The 25,241-nt window shown below is 39.8% G+C and overlaps 1 protein-coding gene across 2 annotated transcripts in view; it reads left to right on the forward strand.

The window, feature by feature from the left end:
* Window positions 1-25,241, forward strand: part of prkd1 (protein kinase D1) — a 350,796-nt gene that overhangs the window by 308,050 nt on the left and 17,505 nt on the right. For both annotated transcript variants that reach the window (XM_072569008.1, XM_072569009.1), the window contains 3 exons: window positions 6,205-6,328; window positions 18,525-18,602; window positions 20,278-20,557. In XM_072569008.1, the coding sequence (XP_072425109.1) occupies window positions 6,205-6,328; window positions 18,525-18,602; window positions 20,278-20,557 (482 nt within the window). The remainder of the gene's footprint in view (window positions 1-6,204; window positions 6,329-18,524; window positions 18,603-20,277; window positions 20,558-25,241) is intronic.

Genomic DNA, 25,241 nt, shown 5'->3' on the forward strand with positions numbered 1-25,241 from the left:
CCTGCACTACCAAGAGACACAGCAGCATTAGCTGATTTATTATTCAATACACACAAGAATATATGTTGCACAAAATGAATAGCACCAGGCCAACTGGGAAGTAATGAGCTTCTCTGTAGAATCTGATTACCTGACAGAAATGCTAATCCCCTGGGACATTCTAATAAATGTTGAGGTTGGGTTTCTGTCCTACTTTCTCTTCTCCACCGTATCAGAGTCAATGTTTTCTTTGCAGGGCACGTGAGTAACTACTTTTTATAAATGCATTGAGTCAGCCATACCTGACCCTAGTGAGCATAATGATGTACAAATGGACATTCAAGTGTAGCAGTAGACAATTACTCTGACTTTTAAAGTACTCCATCCAAATCATTTAAAATACAGTCTTAACCATAAAATAATTGTGTGATTTAAATGCTATAGCTTAGAAGTTTACCAATGACATGTAAATGACTTCCTCAAATATTCAGCAAGCGCAATCCTGTGAACTGATATGTAGGAGCTGTATATTTCTGGAAATTGCCGATGGTCTTTTGGAAAATACATTAAGAGGGTTGGTGGTAGATGGGTAATGGCTAGTTGGTAACAATTAATGTTTGGCTTTAAAAAGGAAACATACATTTCTCAGCAGGTTGAATCTGGTTATGGGTTTTCTTATGAGGAGAGGTTGAGTAGATTGAGCTTTGTTAAAAATCACACAACACCAGGTTATAGTCCAACAGGTTTGGGTGTTGTGTGATTTTTAACTTTATATATCCCAGTCCAACGCCAGCATCTCCAAAGTCACTTTGAGCTTGTACTCATCGGAGCTGAGAGGAATAAGATGAGAGCTTTTAAAATTCATAAGATTCTTGGGGGCTTGATAGGGTGGGTGCAGAAATGTTGTTTCCACTTGTGGGAAAATCTGGGGTCACTTATTTAAGATCGAAATGAAGATTTTTTTTCTTGGAGAGTAGTCAATCTGTGGAATTGTTACTGCAGATTTGAAGCGTTTTGTGGCTGAGTGTATTCAAAGCTGAGATGGACAGATTTTTAATCAAGAAGGGAATTTCAGGGTATGTGGACAAAATGGGAAAGTGCAGTTGAGGATTATCAGATTATCAGATGATCTCTTGAATGGCAGATCAGACTCTATGTGCTGAATGGTCTCCTTCTGCTCCTTTGTCTTTCTGGTCAGATTATTCTCTTTAAGGCCAAATAATTGAACAGAAAAAGAGAGAGAGCCATGGCTACCAAGGAAGTGTCACAGTAGTACGAGATGAAAGAAGGAGATTTATAAATTGGCTCAAAGTTTTACAAGCCTTAGGAGTTGGGGAACTTTAGAATTCAGGAAAGGAGGACCAAAAATCTTATAAAAACATATGAATGTAAAATAGTCAGAAACATAAAAACAGATTATAAAAACTTATTTCGGTATGTAAAAATGAGGAGATCAGCAAAGACAAATGTCAGTCCATTACGGGCAGAGAAAGGAGAATTTATAGTAGGAAATAGAGAAACTGAATTAAATAAAAACAAAGAACTGGGGAAATCAGGATGAAAACAGAACTTCACTCAATCAAGTCAACTGTATTCGCTGCTTGCAATGTGGTCTCCTCTACATCAGGGAGATGAAACACAGGTTGGATGACCACTTTGAGGAACACCTACATTCTGTCAGCAGAAATGACCCCTGACTGCCTGCCATTTCAACACATCACCGCGTTCTTTGCCAACATCTCTGTCTCAGCCTTGCTGCAGTGCTCTAGTGGAGCTCAGCGCAATCAGGAAGAACAATATCTAATTTTCTGCAGCCCTCAGGACTCGATATCCAGTTCAATAATTATAGAGCCTGAGTACCTTCTTCCATGTCCTTCTCCCACCCCCACACACCAGGCCTTGTCATCACAAACAATCAATTTACACCCATTAGCAACTTTTCTTTCTTCCTGGCTCACCACAGTCCATTCCTTTATCTCCTCCACTGCTGTTCTCTCTCTCTCTCTTTCTCTCTCTCTCTCTCTCTTTTTCTCTGGGCTCCATGTACACCTTCCCCACTCCCCATCTTCAGTGTATATACCAGCCACGATCAGTCCTGAAGAAGGGTCTCTGCACCTAAAATGTTGACTCTGCCTTTCAGATGCAGCCAGACCTGCTTAGTTTCTCCACTTATTTCTGTTTTCCTTTGAGCTAACTTAAGTACTTTATGTCTGTATTCACAAAACAAGCCACAAGAGGTTTCCTTGAAATAATTAGGAGCACAAAGTTTGTAGAAAGTCTGAAGAAAGAAATGAGTATTACTAAAAGAAGAAAATTAGGAGGAATTATGGGATAGGAAGTTAACAAATCCCTCGCACTCATCGACCTTCATCCTCATGTGTTGAAAGAAGTTATGGCAGAAATAGTAGATGCATTGGTGATAATCTCTCAAACTTTTAATCTGCAATGGTGTTGGCAGATGAGAATATTGCAAATGTAATTCCCTTTGAAGGAAAGGAGAAGGACAGAAAATGGCAACTACAGACCTGATCTGAAAATGTGTTGCTGGAAAAGCGCAGCAGGTCAGGCAGCATCCAAGGAGCAGGAGAATCGACGTTTCGGGCATGAGCCCTTCTTCAGGAATGAGGAAAGTGTGTCCAGCAGGCTAAGATAAAATGTAGGGAGGAGGGACTAGGGGGAGGGGCGTTGGAAATGCGATAGGTGGAAGGAGGTCAAGGTGAGCGTGATAGGCCGGAGTGGGGTGGGGGCAGAGAGGTCAGGAAGAAGATTGCAGGTTAGGAAAGCGGTGCTGAGTTCGAGAGATTTAACTGAGACAAGGTGGGGGGAGGGGAAATGAGGAAACTGGAGAAATCCGAGTTCATCCCTTGTGGTTGGAGGGTTCCTAGGCTGAAGATGAGGCGCTCTTCCTCCAACCGTCATATTGCTATGGTCTGGCGATGGATGAGTCCAAGGACCTGCATGTCCTTGGTGGAGTGGGAGGGGAAGTTGAAGTGTTGAGCCACGGGGTGGTTGGGTTGGTTGGTCCGGGTGTCCCAGAGGTGTTCTCTGAAATGTTCCGCAAGTAGGCAGCCTGTCTCCCCAATATAGAAGAGGCCACATCGGGTGCAGCGGATGCAGTAAATGATGTGTGTGGAGGTGCAGGTGAATTTGTGGCGGATATGGAAGGATCCCTTGGGGCCTTGGAGGGAAGTAAGCGGGGAGGTGTGGGCGCAAGTTTTGCATTTCTTGCGGTTGCAGGGGTTAGGGTATAGACCTGATGTCAGTTATAAGAAAAATACCAGCATCTATTATAAAGGATGTGATTACTGAACATTTAGAAAATAATTGTTTGTTTGGATAGAGTCAGCATGGATTCCTGAAGGCAAAATCATATTTGACAAATCTAATAGTTTGTTGTAATCAAAGCAGATGAGGTTATGGGTAATATACCAGCATGGATTGAGGTTGGTCTACAGGCAGGAAGTGGAGAATAGGAATAAATGGATCATTCTCAGGTCAGCAGGCCTTGACTAATGGAGCATCCTGAGGATCAGTGTTCGGGCAGTAACTGTTCGCAATCTATATCAATGATTTGGATGTGAGGGTCAATTGTAATAGTCCCAAGCTTTCAGATGTACCAAACTTTGTGGGAATATAATTTGTCAGGAGGACAAGTGGATTTAGATGGGATGAACATAGAACATAGAACAGTACAACCCAGGGATGCGCCTTTCAGCCTATGATCTTGTACTTAACATGACACCAAATTAAACTAACCCCTTCTGCCTGTCCTTGCTCCATATCTTTCCATTCCTTGCATATCAATATGCTTATCTGCCTCCACCACTACCTCTGTCAGCACATTCCACACTCCGACGAATCTCGCTATTCCTGATTGTTTTGATTTTCCACCATTTCTTATGGTGGGATTTAAACCCATGATGGCAAAACATTGGCCTGGGATTCTGGATTTCTAATACATTGCACTATTGCCACTTTCCCACCACCTCACCTAATGCAGAAACAAAGGGGTTTTGCTTCACTTGGAGAGAACAGATGCAAGACTGTGCCTGTGACCTAGTATTGTATTCAGTCTGGTCCTCTTGCCTAAGGAAGTTGCACTGCTGTGGAGTGCAGCAGTGATTCACTAGTCTGATTCCATCGGTGATGGGACTGACCATTAAGGAGACTGGGTTTGAATTTTTTGGAGTTAACAAGAGTGAGAAGGCAACCTTATAGAAACTTATGAAATTTTTAAAGGGATAGACAGAATTTTCAGAAAGCATGCTTCCTCTGGCTGTTTGATCTAGGACAATGGGCAAAGTCTCAGAATAAAGGCCAAACCATTTATGACTGAGTTGAGGTGGAACCTCTTCACTTGGAGGGTGTATATCTTTGTTTATCTCCATTACAGAGAGCTGTGGAAGCTCAATTAATAAGTAATTGCCAGATTGAAATATTCTGAGTTACTACTGAGATCAAGTGATATAGGGTTATGCAGCAATATGGCACTGTGATGTGTGGTCAGCCATGATCTAAATAAAAGGGGGCTGAAGGGCATGAAGGCGTGCTGTGGCTCTTGCGTTCTTAATTTGCTAATTGCCTGCTTAAAATGGGGAGGAATGTGTTAACACATTGGATGGCAGAAAATGGAATACCAGGGAAGCTAATACCTTTTTGCCTTATGGAAATCTGCAAAATGGAAATTATGTCAAAACTGACTAAGTGTTGTGAAGATGATTTTGTAGATTAAAGCTTTCAAGTAGATAATGTGAGAGCTAAGTTGATGGAGAACTCAAAGTTAAAAAGAAGTAATTACACATTGAAGGCTCACCAGAATTACTTACAGTTTGAGATTATAAGCTATACTGTTTGCTGAACATTTTCAAATTGAAAATCAAAATTGTTTCCACCTACCATCAGATTAGTAAAATGCTAACTCTAACCACTGTTTGTTGTGACATATCTACCTTATTTCCAAAACAAAAAGCAATAATTTCTTCCCAACTGTACAACTTTGGTAAATAATTCTATATACAAAATGTGTGCAGAGCAATTTTAATTTTTCATTTAGACCTCAAGTTTTCTCATTCCTTTGTTCTTTCCCTGCAAGGATGGTCACATGATTGCTTCATTGTTGAATAGGGTGTATAAAATTTTGCTTGTCTACAGACCAATAAATCAAATCTACCAGCTGACATTACAATTGATCATTTTCAACAACTATCAGTTTTCGTCTAAGTGATAGGCAGAGTGCCTTTATGGGATTTCTCGTCACACATTTTCTATACTCCTAATTCTTATTGTCAGTTGAAAAGGAAAAGTTTGTAAATATTTCCATTGCAAGGAATGTCATTATCCAGATTCACCATATTCTAAATCTAAGTGGAGGCAATCCAGTTTAATTTGTTAGCCACAGCCTTTCTATCGACTGTATCTCCCGTGCAGTAGATCTGATAAAAAAGTAATATATCGGTCAAAATAGTAATTCTGGTCACTGTGTAGCATTGTTTTTCAAACTGCCTATCTTCTTTTGTTCCTCAAAATGCTTACTAGAGTGTTACTAATTTTGCCCAGACAACATGCACCTCCTGAGCGTTGTGTAAGATCTTTATTCTTCCAGTTAGCTGGATAGTAAACCCATAAGTACATCTTACTGCAGACTATCCATGGAGAAACAAAAGATGCAGTAGTGAGACAATAGGAGCAGGAAGATAAGGCATGTACAATCAGCACAATATAATTAGTTGTGGAAAGGGCAAAATAATCAAGAAACAATGATTTAAACGCAAGGAAATGATTCAAATAGACAATTAAAAATAGTCCAAAGGCAAAATAAAAATGTGAAACAAATGAGTGGATGAAAATGGAAATTTACCATTAATTCTTATTGGCTGGAATTTAGTCCAGGAATCATAAAATCCCTACAGTGTGGAAGCAGGCCATTTAGCTGTAGAGTCCACAAGAACCTTCCGAACATCATCCCACCCAGACCCACCCCCTACCCTATATGGGTGTCTGTCAATCATTCCAATTTATGAGTGAGTGGAAAGGGGCTAATGGATCACAATCACAGAAGGGATTAGTGAAGGAAGGTAATTAGGGAAAGTGACCTTTGGGGCATCTGATGAGGTTTAGAGACAGACTGCTGGATCCTTTTATTCTAGGAGTACATAGTATCATTTCACACCTGGGAAAAATGTTTGCAAATTCTAAATTATTGTTTTGTTTTATTTCTCTTCAAAGCCCTTCAACAAGTAATAACATTCCTTTGATGAGAGTGGTCCAATCTATTAAACACACAAAGAGGAGGAGTAGCACTGTGCTGAAGGAAGGCTGGATGGTTCACTTCACCAACAAGGATACCCTGGTAAGAAGAGTACTTTCAGGCCCATGAGGCATTGACTACTGACTGTTTGCACATCCATTAAATACAACATTGGGCACCACATCCAAGATATTTCTGCTTCCTGTTGCCATCATGGTAAAGGTTGAATTTATAAGGCTCTGGTAACACTGCGTTAGGAATATTGTGAGCAGCTTTAGATCTTGTATCATAGCCCTTCAAGTCTGCGCTGACCCTTTCAAACAGCATCTCACCCAGACCCAGCCCCAACCCTATCCCTGTAACTCCACCTTTCACATGGCTAATCCACCTAACCTGTGCATTCCTAGCCACTACAAGGCAGTTTTGCATGACCAATCCACCTAACCTGCATACCTTTGGATTGTGGGAGGAAAGCAGAGCACCCAACAGAAACAGAAGAATGTGCAAAATCCACAAATCATCCACCCAAAGCTGGGATCGAGCCCAGATCCCTGGTGCTGGGAGTCAGCAGTGCTAACCACTATGCCACCTTATGAGGCAGTGAACAGTTTTAGCATTCAATAAGAGAGATTAGAATTACTAGGTCAGTGCATTGGGAATCATTGCTAATGATGTATTAACAAGACAGGATATTGGGTAGAACACAGCACCATATGAAGAGTTGTTATGCACATTTGCTGCTAATTTTAGTGCTCAGAGAAATATAATTATTGAGTGATTGAAGTTTAATAGAAGAAAGCAAAGGCCAAGTGAAAGCATGGATTTGTTCATTACTGATCTTTATAGGCTGGCAGAGAATTGTACATTTGAAGGGTTGAAGGTAGAATTAACTCATTATTGGATCATCCGATGAGATCTTCTCAGACCTTTCAGAGACAGAAGAGGATTTAATGTTTGAGAATCTGAAGTTCTAGGCAGACAGACCTTCAAAAGTAGAATACCATGTCAGTTTGAGCAGAAAATTGTACACCATGAAGAAAATCACTTCTCCAACTTTATTCAACAAGGGGGTGGCACATTTTTTCCTGTATTTAAGTGGATTGGTGTTGCATTGTCCCTTTGGGTAATATGATGCTCTGTCTTTAATTTCCGAAAAATAAGAGTAATTTTCGGAATTTACTTGAAAATTCACTTCCTCAGCCTGCGTCTGCAATTTCATCAACTTTATAGATTCTTTAAAATATTCAGTGAATCCTCATGTATTGAAGAGAACATTGTTGTTTCTAGGTGACATATCAAGATTCCATGATTTCTTTTCACATGTAGTGATTTAATTTGTTGGCCACAGGGATAAAGCACACAAAGGCCAAGCACCACCTTTGAGGTGTCCCCAATCTGGAAGGGACACATCACACATGGAAAGACTATCCAGCCATGTAAGTATGGTGCTGCAACTTTGCAAGTGTGGTTCATTTTAAATTAGCATGTTGCTTTAAAATAAAGACAGTGCTAATTGCAAAGAAAAATCCTTTTATCAATACAAGACCAAAAAAAACTTTCTCAATAAAATCTACAATTTTGAAAAAAAATGCTGGAATGTCAAACTGGAAGTGAATGGACACCCCACTGAATTGAAACTTGATACTGGAGCAATGGTTTTATGTTATCAGATCAGCTCAAATGGCATAAACATATCAAATTGCACCCACCCTCAATGACATTGCAAGGTCCTGGAGGAACATCATTGAAAGTAGAAGGTCAACTCCAGCAGAGCTCAGGTACATGTGAAAAGAAATCATGGAATCATGATATGTCACCTAGAAACAACAATGTTCTCTTCAATACATGAGGATTCACTGAATATTTTAAAGAATCTATAAAGTTGATGAAATTGCAGACGCAGGCTGAGGAAGTGCATTTTCAAGTAAATTCTGAAAATTACTCTTATTTTTTGGAAATTAAAGACAGAGCATCATATTACCCAAAGGGACAATGCAAAACTAATCCACTTAAATACAGGAAGAAATGTGCCACCCCCTTGTTGAATAAAGTTGGAGAAGAAATAGAGTGTTTGCTCAGACAAGGAGTAATTTTGTCAATTAATATGCCAACATGATGGTGTTCAGGTATGGTTACAGCACCAAAATCAAAATGGTCCAAACTGGTTAAGAAGGCCCTATTCACCAACTGGATGCTAACAATGGAGTTTGACATTTACCTTTGGATGAAGACTCTTGAAAGCTGACAATGTGTATTATAACACACAGGTATAATTGCTTTAACTGATTATTCATCAAAATACCACCCTGTCCAGAATTATTTCAGAGAACAATGCCAAACATATTAAAAGATAAAGTTGGTTTGAAATGCCACAGATACAACATATTAATACATGGACTTAGAACAATGTTAAATGTCTGACAGAATGTTGGTCTGAGATTGAATGAGAACTGCATGTTTGAAAAATTGAAAATAAGCTGTCTAGGGTATATTGTCCAAGCCAGAAGAACTACAGGAGAATCTCAGAAAAGCAGGACTGTTAGAGACTTCACATTACCTGTAGGAATGTCACAAAACTTCAAAGATTCTTTGGAATGGTGAATGAAATAGGCAGGTTTTTATCAAATGCAACAGACATTAGTGAGTCTTTGAGATAGTTACAATGTCAAAATCAATACAGGTACTAGAACATTGACTAGGAAAATGCTTTTGACAAAGTCAAGCAACTCCTAATATTTTCACACATCATGTATTGCATCTACTGACAATAAAACCAGCTGATGCTTCTTGAGTAAGGTTGGGGCAGTACTTTTGTGTGTGTAGAATTATGAAAAAAAAATGATGAAAAAGTAAACCTGTGTCTCTTAATCGTGTGCTGAGGTGGAACAATGTTGAGGCACATTTGACAAAGAAGCTTTCGCAGTAACACGGCACTGTGAAAAAAAGATCCAGATTATATGGAGAACGGGAAAAATTTCTGACTATAACAGACTGCTCCCTTTTTTGAGGTATTTTAGGTGTTGGAGGTGACTTCCTTGAATTCCAGGAGCAACAATTACTGTTTTACATGTTGCTGCATTGTTTTGGAACTTCGGAGAAAAAAAAACAAAGCAATGGCACTTTTAAAAGGGAGAAAGACAGACAATAGGGAGCACATGATCAGGTCAGTGTGGGAGAGACAGGGAAAGAAATGGACATTGCTAACTGACACAGGACTAAACCTGTGCAGTTACTGCCTTTGCTGTTTGAATTCATGTGTCTAGGAAAGCTTAACAAACAGTGAAATTCACAACTGATCCTGGAGGAGCCTGCTTGGGAGAGGTCACAGCACAGGGACAGATAAGTGAATTGTTTTAAGTATAGCCTTGCTGTAAATTTACAATAGCGAGTAGAGTGGGTTCTTTCTTGATTATATATTTTATAGAGATATGTCTGTTGATTAAACTTAAAAGTATAAGCTATGAGTATTAAGTTAGCCTGGAGCAGTGGTTTGTAGAAGAATAAGATGGTGTTATGTTCTGGGTCTGTAGATTGGAAGAAGCATAAATGGCTCTTAGTAGAGTAATACATTCTTCTTGTTGGATGTGGGAGTTTAGGGAGAGTTTAAGTGTTAAGTATTTATCTGCAATAACTATCATTGGTTGTGAATCCTGCCTGATCAAATGGATTGGTTGGAGCAACAGTTAGAGGCTATGAGGAATTTACAAGAGTAAGGGGGTGTGATGGATGACAGTTATAGGAAGGGAGAAAAGTCGCAGATACAGTCACATAGATGGGTTAACTCCAGGAAAGGTAAGAGAGGCAGGCAGGTAGTGCAGGAGTCTATGTGGCTATCCACATTTCAAATGAATATGCTGTTTTGGAAGATGTAGGGGTGAAGGATTCTCAAGGGAATGTAGCACGAGCAGCTAAATTTCTGGTATCGAGACTGGCTGTAAGGCAATGAGGAGTACGTCAGGTTCCAAGAGATCAATTGTGTTAGGGGACTCTCTACTCCAAGGTACAAACAGATGTTTCTGTGGCCATCAGCAAAAGTTCAGAATGGTGTGTTGCTTCCCTGGTGCCAGGATCAAGGATGTCTCAGAGAGGGTGCAGAATGTTCTCAATGGGGAGAGGGACCAGCAGGAGGTTATTGTGCATATTGGAACTAATGACATAGGAAGGGAAAAGGATGAGATTTTGAAGAGAGAATATAGAGAGTTCAGCAGGAATTTTAAAAGGAGGTCCTTGAGAGTAGTAATATCTGGATTACTCCCAGTGCTACAAGAGGAGGATAGAACAGATGAATGCATGGCTGAGGAGCTAATGTATGGGAGAAGGAATCACATTTTTGGATCATTGTAATCTCTTCTGGGGTAGAAGTGACCTGTACAAGAAAGATGGATTGCACCTGAATTGGAAGGGAACTAATATATTGGCAAGGAGATTTGCTAGAGCTGCCTGGGAGGATTTAAACTAGTAAGATGTTGAGGGAGGGTGGGACCAGAGAGATAGTGAAGAAAGAGATCAACCTGACACTGGTACAGTTGGGAAAAGAAGCGAATCAAATAATCAGGACAGGCAGAGACAAAGCGGAGAATAATGTATGACTGCTCAATTAAACCACATTTACTTCAATGCAAGGGGCCTAAAAGGAAAGGCAAATGAACTCAGGGCATGATTAGGAACATGGGACTGGGATATCATAGCAATCAAACTGGGATATCGTGACTCAGGGTTGGGCAGGACTGGCAGCTTACTGTTCCAGGATACAAATGCTACAGGAAGGACAGAAAGGGAGGCAAGAGAGGAGGGAGAGTGACGTTTTTGATAAGAGATAACACTTAAACTCTCCCTAAACTCCCACATCCAAAAAGAAGAATGTATCACTCTACTAAGGGCCATTTATGCTTCTTCCAATCTACAGACCCAGAACATAACACCATCTTATTCCTCTACAAAACACTGCTCCAGGCTAACTTAATACTTATCGCTTATATTTTTAAGTTTAATCAACAGCTGCACTGAGGGAGGATATTCCTGGAAATATATCTAGGGAAGTTATTTGGATGGAAATGAGAAATAAGAAAGGGTTGATCACCTTATTGGGATTGTATTATGGACCCCTATTAGTCAAAGAGAAATTGAGAAACAAATTTGTAAGGAGATTTCAGTTAGGGTAGAGGATTTTAACTTTCCAAACATAGACTGGACTGCCATCGTGTTCAGCGTTTAGATGGAGATGAATTTGTTAAATGTGTACAAGAAAACTTTCTGATTCAGTATGTGGATGTACCTACTAGAGAAGGTGCAAAACTTGACCTACTCTTGGGAAATAAGGCAGGGCAGGTGACTGAGGTGTCAGTGGGGAGCACTTTGAGGCCAGCAACCATAATTCTATTAGTTTTAAAATAGTGAAGGAAAGGATAGACCAGATCTAAAAGTTGAAGTTCTAAATTGGAGGAACATTAATTTTGATGGTATTGGGCAAGAACTTTCAAAAGCTGATTGGGGACAAATGTTTGCAGGTAAAGGGACGGCTGGAAAATGGGAAGCCTTCAGAAATGAGATAACGAGAGTCCAGAGAAAGTATGTTCCTGTCAGGGTGAAAGGAAAGGCTGGCAGGTATAGGGAATGCTGGATGACGAGAGAAATTGAGCACTTGGTTTAGAAAAAGCAGGAAGCATATGTTAGGTATGGATCGAGTGAAGCCTTAGAGTATAAAGGCAGTAGGAGTATACTTAAGAGGGAAATCAGGAGGGCAAAAAAGGGACATGAGATAGCTTTGGAAAATAGAATTAAGGGGAATCCAAAGGGTTTTACAAATACATTAAGGACAAAAGGATAACTAGGGAGAGAATAGAGACCCTCAAAGATCAGTTAAGGCAGACTTTGTGTGGAGCCACAGTAGATAGAGGAGATACTAACAGAGTATTTTGCATCAGTGCTTACTGTGGAGAAGGCATTCAAGATATAGAATGTGGGGAAATAGATGGTGACATCTTGAAAAATGTCCATATGACAGAAGAGAAATTGCAGGATGTCTTGAAATGCATAAATGTGCATAAATCCCCAGTCCTTGATCAGGTGTACCCTAGAACTCTGTGCAAAGCTAGGGAATTGATAGCTGGGCCCCTTGCTGAGATAATTGTATCATAGGTATCATAGTCACAGATGAGGTGCTGGAAGGTTGGAGGTTGGCTAACATGGTGCCGCTATTGAAGAAAGGTGGTAAGGACAAGGCAAAGATTTATAGACCGGTGAGCCTGACATCGGTGGTGGGCAAGTTGTTGGAGGGAGTCCTGAGGGACAGGATGTACATGTATTTGGAAAGGCAAGGACTGAATAGGGATAGTCAACCTGGCTTTAAGTGTGGGAAATCATGTCTCACAAACTTGATTGAATTTTTTGAAGAAGTAACAAAGAGGATTGATAAGGGCAGAGCAGTCTACATGGACTTCAGTAAGGCATTTGACAAGGTTCCCCATAGGAGACTGATTAGCAAGGTTAGATCTCCTAGAATATAGGGAAAACTAGCCATTTGGATACAGAACTGGCTTGAAGGTAGAAGACAGAGGGTGGTGGTGGAGGGTTGTTTTTCAGACTGGAGACCTATGACCAGTGGAGTACCACAAGGATCTCTGCTGGGTTCACTACTTTTTGTCATTTACATAAATGCTTTGGATGTGAAAATAAGAGGTACAGTTAGTAATTTTGCAGATGACACCAAACTTGGAGGTGTAGTGGACAGCGAAGAAGGTTACCTCAGATTTCAATGGGATCTTGATCAAATGGGCCAATGGGCTGAGGAGTGGCAGATGGAGTTTAATTTAGATAAATGTGAGGGGCTGCATTTTGGGAAAGCAAATCTCAGCAAGACTTATACACTTAATGGTAAGGTCCTAGGGAGTGTTGTTGAACAAAGAGACCTTGGAGTGAAAGTAGTGTCACAGGTGGATAGAGTAGTGAAGAAGGCATTTGGTGTGCTTTCTTTTATTGGTCAGAGTATTGAGTACACAAGTTGGGAGGTCATATTGTGGCTGTACAGGACATTGGTAGGCCACTGTTGGAATATTGCATGCAATTCTGGTCTTCTTCCTTTGGAAGGATGTTGTGAAACTTGAAAGGGTTCAGAAAAGATTTACAAGGATATTGCCAAGGTTGGAGGATTTGACTTATTGGGAGAGGTTAAGTAGGCTGGAGCTGTTTTCTCAGGAGAGTCGGAGACTGAAGGGTGACCTTATACAGGTTTATTAAAATTATGAGGGGTTTGGACAGGATAAATAGACAAAGTCTTTTCCCTGGGGTGGGTGAGTCCAGAACTAGAGGGCATAGGTTTAGGGTGAGAGGGGAAAGATAAAAAAAGAGACCTAAGGGGCAACTTTTTCACACAGAGGGTGATACGTATATGGAATGAGCTTCCAGAGGAAGTGGTGGAGGCTGGTACAATGGCAACATTTAAAAGGCATTTGGATGGGTATATGAATAGGTAGGGTTTGGAGGGATATGGGCCGGGTACTGGCAAGTGGGACTCGAATAGGTTAGGATATCTGACGGCATGGACGAGTTGGACCGAAGGGTCTGTTTCCAGCGCTGTACATTGCTATGACTCTATGTGCAGGGGTTACAGTTAAAAAAAGAGATAGATCAAAACCATGGATCACTGGTCTAACTTCAAAGGAAATAGCCAAGATGCTGACGAGAATTCAACAATGCAGACTAATGAGGCATGACACAATTACTGGTGTATGAGGGAAGTACCAAAGGACAGCAGGCACACTGTCAAGAGTATCACCAAAAGGAACTGAACAAGCAGACTTGGGTTTCTGTGAAGTGTTTGTAACCTCCATGTCAGAAGTCATAAAGCATTTACTAACTACGGAAAGGAAATTGCAAAGATTCAAAAACACAATGTGAAATGAAAAGTTTATCCAAATCAGGAAACACTATCTGGAAGGTTGGCCAGACTCTAAAAACATAGAAAAGTGGGGCACAATAGTCCTTCTGCTCCACCAATCAACATAGTCATGCCCACTGTTTGATCTCAATGTCACATGTCCGCTCTCTCCCAATATATCTTGACACATTTAGTCACTAGAATTCTATTTCTTTCTCAAACATGTTCAGTAATTTGGCTTCCACGTTTTTCATTGAAGAGAATTCCACGGTTCAACAGCATATGAAAAAAGAAATTTCTCCTCCTCTTAGTCTGACATGACTTATCCTGTGTCCTAAGACAGTGACACATTGTTCTGGACCCCTCAGGCAGGGGAAACATTATCCCTATATCCAATCTGTCTGGTCCTGTCAGAACATTGTATGTTTCAATGAGAGCACTCCCACCTTATTCTTCTAAACTCCAATGCATACACATGCAATTGACCCAATCTCACCTCATAGACAAACTTGCCACCCCAGGAAGTGTCTGGTGAAAATTTGCTGCACTCCCTCTGTGAGAAATATCTCTTAGGTAAGGAGACCAAAACAGCACAAAATCCTTCTGATGTGATCTCACCAAAGACTTGTACAGCTGCAAAAGAACTTTCTTGCTCCTGTAATCAAACTGTCTTGCAATGAAGGGCAACATAAAATTCACCTTCCTAAACACTTGCTGCTCTTGTATGCTTATGTTATATACCTAATACCAATATTATGCCAGTATTGTGAACAGCACAGTTATCTCATTGTTACTGACTACTCGCTAGTCTTCAATTAGAGATTAGTAATACCAGGAGTTCTTCCATTTGAGATTCTTACAGAATTGATCAAAAGCATTCGGCCATTTCAAAGTGTTATGCAAGAGTGGTTCAGCCAATTTGGTGGCCAGATATTTCTCAATAAATGTGGGAATTCATTGTTAACTAAATTCCGTGTGCTGTGAATAGCCAAGAGAATAAATAACCATGATTACCATCCTCTTTTCCATCAAGGCTTTGGGAGTGCCTGATAATGGATCTTGGGAAGAAGAGAAACAAGAAACTTCAACAATCCCTTAGGAAAGGAACATTCATACTTACTGAAGAGAGCACACAGAACATCCTAACCCTCAGAATGAGACTAGAACCAGATCAAGGAGATTGGTCAAAGCACCACAGTGACTAATTGTATGATGTCTGAGATTCTGGGAGAGGCATTTGTAATGCAGTGTAAAGGAATCATAGAGATGTATAGCAAAAAAACAGACCCTTCGGTCCAACTCCTCCACGCTGACCAGATGTCCAAACCTAACCAAGTCCCATTTGCCAGCACTTGGTCTGTATCCCTCTAAACCCTTCCTAGTCATATACCCATCCAGATGATTTTTAAATATTGTAATTGTACCAGCCTCAATCACTCCTCTGGCAGCTCATTCCATAACGCACCACCCTCTGCGTGAAAAGGTTGTCCCTTAGGTCCCTTTTAAATCTTTCCCCTCTCACCTTAAACCTATGCCCTCTAGTTCTGGACTCCTCCAAACCAGGTAAATGATCTTTGTCTATTTATCCTATCCATGCCCCTCATGATTTTATAAACCTCTATTATGTCACCCCTCACCCTCCAACACTCCAGTGAAAACAGCCCCAGTCTATTCAGCCTCTCCCAATAGCTCAGAGATAAAGAATTGCGGGAATGGGTTAATATTATATATTTTGATATGATGATGATATCAGAATCATATGCTTAAGAAAAAGAGAGCAGTAGCTTGAACCTTATGCTGACAGAAAGTATGTATAGGCTAAGTTGTAAATGGAAAGTTGTCATTAAAATTTCTACGGCTTCCAGCAACGTTACTTTGGGATATTAAGTAGAGTCGACACCAAACACACAACAAAACTAGAAGTAGGTTTTCTGTCAGAGAATGAGCACTACTCACCCCTCAACTCCCCTCCCGAAGTAAAATTTAGCCCATGTGTACATTCTAATATAGGTATGCTTTGATAATAGTTTTATCATTGCTGCAAAATGTTCTCTGCTTCTTACTGATACTAATGGTCTGAACTTTAACTCTAAAACATCTTCTCAAATATTACTTTATTTTCTTACCAATCATTAAAATTAATTCACTGATGCCAAAGACTGTTGGTTATTGAAATGTTTTGTCACTCCATTATCAGCTCCCAAATACAACTCAGGGCACAGAAATATTTTGTACTGGAAAGGAGAGAATTAAATATAACTGAACCACCTCTAGCTGCAACTGGTCCATAGCTCTGATCAAAACATGGAACATGATTTACTCTAAGTTACATCTTGAAATGCATCCACTATTATTGTGACGCATTGTTGCTCAGTAAGAAAATAATAAAATAAGTTAACAATCATAAAGAGTGAAACAGTGAGCAAAAAGTAAAACAGATACCTCTTCAGATAATAGTTAAATGCCGCCTTTCAGTGGGATCATGTCTGTTTTATCAATGCTATTAAACTAGATTGCCACTGACAGTGCACTGAGTATTTTCACCCCAAATGCAAGTTGCCATTTTTTAACAAGTTGACATCTGCTAATAGAGAAAAATTATATCGATTTCACAGAAAAACCTCTCACATCCCAATTCTGTAGAATGAAATGCACAGTTACCATTACCACCTATTATTCTTCAAGACATTTGGGTATGAACCTACGATCAATAGAAAGCCCAGTCACAAAGGGTGATACCAAAGCTGTGTCTATTTTAATTATACTCAGTTTATATACAAGTGAACAATCAGCCACCAGGACTCTTATCTTTGTCACTTTTCCTTAGATTTAAAACAGTTTCTCAGCAGCCTCTGGAGAAGAGGTGATACTGTTCTCCATTAGTTATATTACTTTTCAATGTCACAGAAATATTGTTACAGCCTGAACAATTTTGTTACTTTTGCTTTGTGTTGCAACTTAGTCATAGAATCTCTATAGTGCAAAAAGAAGCCATTCAGTCTATCAAATCTGCACCATCCCTCTAAAGGGTAACATTGGGAGAACACGCAAACTCCACATAGATAGTCACCCAAGGTTGGAATCCACCCCACATACCTACTGTGAGGCAGTAGTGTTAATCATTATGCCACCATGCCATCATTTCCTCATGATTTGGAGATGCCAGTGTTGGACTGGAGTGTACAAAATTAAAAATCACACAACACCAGGTTATATCACCTGATGAAGGAGCGTCGCTCCGAAAGCTAGTGTGCTTCCAATTAAACCTATTGGATTGTAACCTGGTGTTGTGTGATTTTTAACATCATTTCCTCAGCTCTGTTATATTGACTTAGCCATACTAGAAATGATTAACCCATATTGAAATATTATTTATTGCTGATCTGTTGCTACTTGAGAAAGGATAGGAGCTAATAAGCCTGTAGATTGTAATCTGTGTAGATGACATGCGCTGCTTCGCATTGCCCTTACACTCTGTGCATGGCCTTGAATCAATTGCTAAAAAGCTGATCAGAAACAGCATGTCATTAATACAGCAAGTGATTACAGTTGAAAGATAGATATGAACAATCTATTTAACTCAGTTCGAGAAGATGGCATAGTGAGCTGGTGTGTTATCTTCTTTCTAAATGTGCTCTCTTTCTCCCAACTGTTTTCTGCAGTGTTTATACTGTATGTGTAGTGACCAAAACAGTCTGATTTAATGGTTGTTGTAATATTTTTGAATTGCACTGACAATTAGGAGGAACACTTTTTAAACAATGTTATGGAAAATGTCCAAACAAGAAAAAGGAAATAATTTTATACAAAAAAATTACTGAGATAGTTCCACTTATTCAACAGAAGCTAATAAACTCCTGAAAACATATTTAGTGAATAGAACATTGTTTTGTCAAACAAACACTACATCAATATCCTAATTTATAGCCTGAACTCCTTTGTCAATAAATTTGCTCAATAATTAGTCTTCGGGATAAATGTTACAAATAGAGTTAGAGATGGCACTAGTGGGGCTAAATATACAGGGAAGGAAAGGTTTTACAAGTGCACTAAGAATAAAACAAACACTGGAGCTTGGAAACTGTAAGCAAAGAAACTTTGCAAAGGGGAAAGAAAGACACAATCTGATTTATTTTTTATTATTATATGACTCTTCAGTATGGTGTTGTCCAATTTGCATCAGTCTTCCAGCATTATCCTGTCTCCCGAGATATACTATAATATCGATAAAACCTTTTTGGGCACTTAACATAAAACCTCCGCACGACTGTATAAACAGCTCTGCCTGTGACACTGACATTTATTCAGCACAGAAGGCTTTTATTGCCTAATACTAGTACATCAATGATGCTACCATTTAAATGTGCTATTCACTGTTCTTTTAAGAATTTTCTAACATTGGAATGTGTTTTTATCCTGTAGCGAAAAAGACACTATTGGAGACTAGATAGTAAATGCATCACCCTATTTCAGAATGATACAGGAAGCAAGTATTACAAGGTAAAGCATTTCTATCTTGATTTTCTCAGTTAAACATTGACACTGAATAAATAATCCAAAATGATGCAAGCTAAATGTCAGTGAAAAGTTCCGGTTGAACTCTTGCTTTAACCCTTTTAGTTTATATCATTATTGGAAGCATTTTGGGTGACTTTAAATGGATTTTATTTCAAAATAATTACAGATAACTTTAAAGAGAATAAATTTTTCTGCATTGAATACTTAACTAGAAAATTGAAATGAATGTTTTCAATTGTAGGTTTACAATACAGGGAATAACATAAGACCCGGGTCATGAGCAAATTGGGAATTCTGTGTTTTTTTTAAGAAGATAATATTAAGGAAAACTACAACTTTAACAGTAAATAGTATGAAACATCTTAAAGCAGTGTTGCCTCTACTAGTTATATGGAAAAGAAACAGTACTCTGAAAAGGATAGTGCCCCTTTAAAAATATCTTACGGAATTAATTCAAAGTTTAAAATGTCAGTCTTTGTAAACAAAGATGCTCATCCCCGATTTGCCGTAGTCATGTAAAAGTGATTGTCAATTCTCGAGGACAACATGCTGTGACTCATAATCTATGTCACTTTGACATGTGGAGGAATTATGTCATCATGGCACATTGCTGCCTATGATTGACAGCTGGCATTGTAGACTTTGTGTTAACAGATGGTAACTTTCAATTTGCTGGAGTTAAAGATTAACACATTACAACTTTTAAACTGAATTCTATGTTTGAAACTGCAATGGTAATAAAAACTAATGGTGCACACAACTTTAAGTTTTACTAAATTGAACAGGAAAAGATAACACAAAAGCTGCTCTCTCATTCTACTCAACGCATTCCTAATGTATTTAGTGATTTTAACCTGTTTCTACAGCCACAAAACATATGTTGTGATGTGTATATTCTCTTCCAACACATCTTTTCGATACATCCCTACAAGTAAAACAATGGAAAGAGGAAAGCAATGAATCTTACCCGTGGAGATGAAAATCTGAGAAAGGCTTTCACACAGACGTGACCTTCCGAGATTTTCCTCCTGCACAAAAAAATACACCAGGAAGATCTTTGAAAAGCAATGTCTCAAAAATGTACAAATAATTTTATGTTACAAACCTGTATCAAGCTGCTTCATGGACAATCCCTGATGTCTGAGAGTGCATTGTGCTAAACGTTGTGGCACTCAGTCAGAGCAATAATGAAGATATCTGATTTAGTTCTGTTCTGGACTGTATCACCTCAGCGGGGATGGTAAGTGTACTCCATGAATTGGGTCTTCATGTTCCTGGGCTCACTGTGTCAGGATTTAAGGTATTGCTGACCATACAATGATTGGGAAAATGTGAAAAGCACATTGGGAGGAGAAATTTGGTATGAATTACAGTAATCTCCCATGGAACAGCCTGTTTTTAATCTTTGGCAGATGAAAAGGGACTTCCTATGTGTATAGAACTGGATCCAAATGTCGGAAGGAATAGAGAAAGGGAGTGAGGCAAGAATGGAGGCTGAAAAAATACATTTGTTAGAAAGATATAAGTCAATGATATAATTCAGTTGTACATGATTCTGTGCCCAATCTTTGATCAAAATGTAACAATATAACTAATTTGCCGTATTACTTGCGATGACTTTTTTTCACAAGATAAAAGTCAACTGTTTTAATTGCAGGAAATTCCACTATCTGAAATTTTATCTCTGGAACCCGGAAAAAACTTTAACTTATTACCTTGTGGAGCCAATCCTCACTGTTTTGAAATTACCACTGCAAGTATGGTGTATTTTGTTGGTGAAAACCTGACCAATCATTTGAGTTCACCTAAACACAGCAGCGTGTTGACAGGTGGCACTGGGGTAGATGTTGCCCAGATGTGGGAGTTGGCCATCCAACATGCATTGATGCCAGTCATTCCAAAAGGTTCATCTTCAGGATCCGTGCACAGTCTGCATAGTAAGTGAGAGTTATAATTTGAAATTGTCAAATTCAGTACCTTTTAAGTCTCAAATAAAAAAAAGCCTTACTGCCGACAGTAGAATAATCTTGCTTGCTATGTACTCACAAAAGCAAACAAAAAGGGTGGAATTCAGTGATGACTCCCAGAACAGAAACATGTTGGCTGGGCAAGTTGAATATGTGGGAACTGAAATTTTGAAATTATAATGGCAGACACAGACAGCAAAATTAAATTGATGGTGTGGAACTAGCAGACTGGACATCACATCAGTCCATGGCAGGTTCCTATTTACAATACATTGTTTCACATGAATACTTATTATTATCTTATCCATAGATTGGTGACTATCAAAGTGGAAACAAGCACGAATTTGTATAGACTGAAAACAAATACCATAGTCTCCTACATATAAAAGGTGTCTGACATTCTCCTGCAATTAACAGTGAGTGCCTATTATGGTTAGGTCAGGTTCTGACTAATCAAGTGTCTAGAAACAATAATGAAGCGCAAATGAATAAAATGGAAACAATATATTCCTCAATATTCCTATGATAATATTAATTTGGTCAAGAAATCCTGTGTCAGTTTCATACATTCTTGAATTCTCTTTTCCCACCATACATCTGAGTGTGGACTAACCTTCAGCAGCTGAGGTAGAGGGAGGCTACTGAATTTGATGCTAGTTTGTTTACAATAACTTCAGCCTGGAGGTCCTCTGGAGTTCTGGTGTTTTCAGGCCTCTGATGGTGTTCTGCACCAATTAAGGGGCATCCTCCTCAGCCTCATCTACAAGACACAATCGGACATGGTGGAGGGGATAAGAAGAGGCTGCATACTCAGGGCATAGCCTGAATTGAAGTGAATTGAATTGAATTGAATTGAATTTATTGTCATGTGTACTGAGGCATAGCGAAAAGCTTTGTCTTGCGAGCAATACAGGCAGATCACAGAGTTAAATAGCATAGATAGGTAAACAGTAGCAAAGACAAAGACACAGGTACAGGAGAATGTTAAGAGTTTCTAACAGTAGTAGGGTAGAAACTGTTTTGAAACCAGCTAGTGCGTGTTTTCAGGCTTCTGTACCTTCTCCCCAATGGTAGAGGTTGTAGAAAAACATTGCCAGGGTGGGATGGATCTTTGAGAATGCTGGCGGCCTTTTCTTGACAGCGGGCCTGGTAGATAGATTCTATAGGTGGGAGGTTGGCCTTTGTGATTGTCCAGGCCGAGTTCATCAGTCTGTGTAACTGTCTCTGATCTTGAATGGCACAGTTGCCATACCAGGTAGTGATACGTCCAGACAAAATGCTCTTGATGGCGCACCCATAAAAGTTGGCAAGGGTATTCACCGTCATGCCAAAATTCCTCAGCTGCCTGAGGAAGAAAAGACATTGTTGGGCCTTTGTAACCAGTGTGCCTACATGAAGAGTCCAAGAAAGCTTGTTGTGAATGACCACTCCCAGGAGCTTGACACTCTCCACTTGTTCCAGCTCTGTGCTGTTAATGTATGTGTGTGTGTTTGGGGGGCGGGGGGGGGACATAAGTAACATCCCTCTGAAAGTCCCATCTGAAAGGAAGCTCTGTAGTGGTTGCTGCCGGTTGAATGATGGCACCTTATTGTCGTGCTGGGAAGCAAGGACATCTTGAGGGAACTAAAGGGCTCTTATCCCTCTCTGACCTTGCCAATACTGTATGTAGCTAATGGCTGGAGTGGCAGCGTGTAGGATACAGTACAAAGGGTGATAGTTTGATCTATCTCCCCTGCCAATCTCTCCATAGAAACAGCCACATACTCACAATGGGAGAACTCAACTTTTTCAGCCATATAGAACTTCAGCTAGAACTTTAGTTAGGAATATTGCACATATTTCTTGGTCACCACACTTCCAGAAGGGTGAGGCATCTTCAGAGAGGGCGCAGAAATGGTTTCCCAGGATGTTGCCTCATTTGGGATGATATTAGCTATCGTGAACAAATATATACACATCAAAGTGGTGTTCATTATGTATTTGTTCCCTAAGAGTCCTCCAAAAGTTTGGGACCTTGGCTGTCACAGCCTCCCTCAGAATCCGGAAGGCCAGCCTCATGTTCCACCGGCTCCAGAGGTGTGTAATAGCACAGAGTTGTACTGCACAGAAACAGACTCTTCAATCCAGTCAGTCCATATGCCCAGCATAATCCTAGAAGTAAACTAGTCCCAACTGCCTGCTCCTGTCTCACGTCTTTGAATAGATTGTTTAGAAAATATCTCAGTTACTGAGACATAACTGTGCTATGCTGACTAGTTTGTGGCCTCGATTGTAATCTTCTGCACCTTGCACAGGTGTAGCTGCTCTCATGAAGGGTCACTAGTGTTATTTTCCCCACATGTGGAGTATCTCATCTCCCCGATACAGTAAGATTCTACAGAATCTATGAGCATTGCACCATCCCTCCTGTGGTCCTGAGCACCCAGGTTTGATCGATTCTGACTCTGATGCTTTGCCTTTCCAGCCTAGTCATTAACTCTGAGTCGATTATCCTGCTCTCCCACAATCCAGAGTATTGTTGATCAGCAAAGGGACCCCTTTGCCCATCTTTGCTCGTTTCTTCAGATTATGGGTCTGCTTGTTCTGCAAGGGAAAGTGAAAATTTAGTGACTTAAAAAATACACACCTCCCAATCACATACACTGGACAATTTCATCTCACATTAACACTAGAGCTAACAGTGAATATTTAGCCTGATTCAGAGTGGAGCTGATTGTACATCCTTATGACTTAGCTTCTATCCTGATGACAGGCTCTCATTTCACTTCAAAGTCAGTTTGCATTTTGACATTTTGATCTGCAAGGCACTACATCTGAATCAATGAAAATCCAAAACTGATTCAAACCAATCCAGGACTTCTCATGCATGTACATTGTGAAACTCTGTCATTTCAACACATCTCTTGCCCTCTGTATTGAAGTAAGAGAAAAAAACACTTTCAATTATATAACAACTTTCATATCCACAAAATGTGCAAAGCACTTCACAGTCATTAAAGTACTTTTGAATTAGAAACACTGTTGCAATATACTCAAATGCAGCAGTCAATTTTGTACATGAAAGCAATGATATAAATGCTTTACAGTGGTGATGGTGAAGGGTAAATGTTGACTAGAACATTGGATTGCTTCCGGTTCTTCTTTAAGTAGTGCCATGTGATCTTTTAAGTCAAACGGAAAAGTTTATAGGACTCTTGTCCAGTATCACATTTGACCCAGATGGTTTCAACAGTTCAGTACTCCTTCAGTTCTCCCTTAACATTGTACTGAACAGTGCAGTCGTCCCTTAGTGATTCATCAGTACTCTCTCAGTTCTCCCTCAGCCGTACAGTGTTGAGGCAGCACTGAGCAAATACTGAGTGAGTATTGCACAGTTCAGTACTCCTTCAGTTCTTCTTCAGTACTTCCTCAGTTCTCCCTCAGTGTTCCCTCAACACGAAACCTAATAGTACAGTACTCCCTCAACAATGCTGCACTCCCTCAGTTCTGTCTCAACACAAGACTGAACGGTGCTGTACTCTCTCAGTTTGGCCTGAGCACTGCATTGAACAGTGCAGTACTCCCTCTTGCTACCTCAATGTTCTTTCATTGCTCCCTCAGTATTCTCTAAACCATACTGAACAGTGCAGTACTCCCTCAACAGTGTATAGAAGTGCCATGTAAATAATGGGCTCAAATCCTAAAGTAGGCCTTTGATTGGCTTAGAAACTAGGACATCACCACAAAGCCAAAGAAAGCATCGAGCTGTATTCATTCCCTAAATGTTTAAATAGACATCAATTCTGTGATCAACAGAAACCTTTTTTGTGGCCATGATTGTGGCCATCGTGACATGATTTAATCAGAATGCATTACCATTGTGATTATGATGGTGGTGCAAGGTGAATTAGATTAACCTTTTTTTTATCTAGAAGCTCTAAGTTTCCATTCTTCCTTATATATTATTTTTTAAATTTTACCAATGAAATTGTGCAGCTTAGTTCTAGAATACACCGAGAATACAAAAATATTTCAATTCAGCATGAAATTTACTGAATAGATCTTACGTTTGAACCTGTAATGAAAATCCTGTTTTACTTTAATCTTATAGCTACAATGGATCTTCTCAATTGTGACCAATAGATGTTAGCCATGATGTGGAGGTGCCAGTGTTGGATGGAGGTGGACAAAGTCAGAAGTCACCCGACACCAGGTTATAGTCCAGCAGGTTTCTTTGAAATTACAAGCTCTTGGAGCGCTGCTTCTTCATCAGGTGAAATCTGATGTCACTTTAACAAACCTGTTGGACAATAGCCTGGTGTCATGTAACTTCTGAATAGATATTGGGATTGAGCAGGTTAGAAATTTAACCATGATCTTCACAAAGGAGATAGCTTGTGATTGAATAGTATAACAGCTATACCTGTAGAATCATTGAATGCCTACAGTGTGGAAACAGGCCCTTAGGCCCAACACACCCACCCAAACCCACTCTCCTATTACTCTACATTTACCCCTGACTAATGCAACTAACCTACACATCTCTCAACACTATGGGCAGTTTAGCATGGCCAATTCGCCTAACCTGCTCATCTTTGGATTGTGTGAGGAAACCCACACAGACATGTGGAGAATGCGCAAACTTCACACAGACAGTCACCCAAGGCTAGGATCT

This window comes from Chiloscyllium punctatum, chromosome 4, assembly GCF_047496795.1.
Source record: "Chiloscyllium punctatum isolate Juve2018m chromosome 4, sChiPun1.3, whole genome shotgun sequence".
Classification (NCBI taxonomy): Eukaryota; Metazoa; Chordata; class Chondrichthyes; order Orectolobiformes; family Hemiscylliidae; genus Chiloscyllium; species Chiloscyllium punctatum.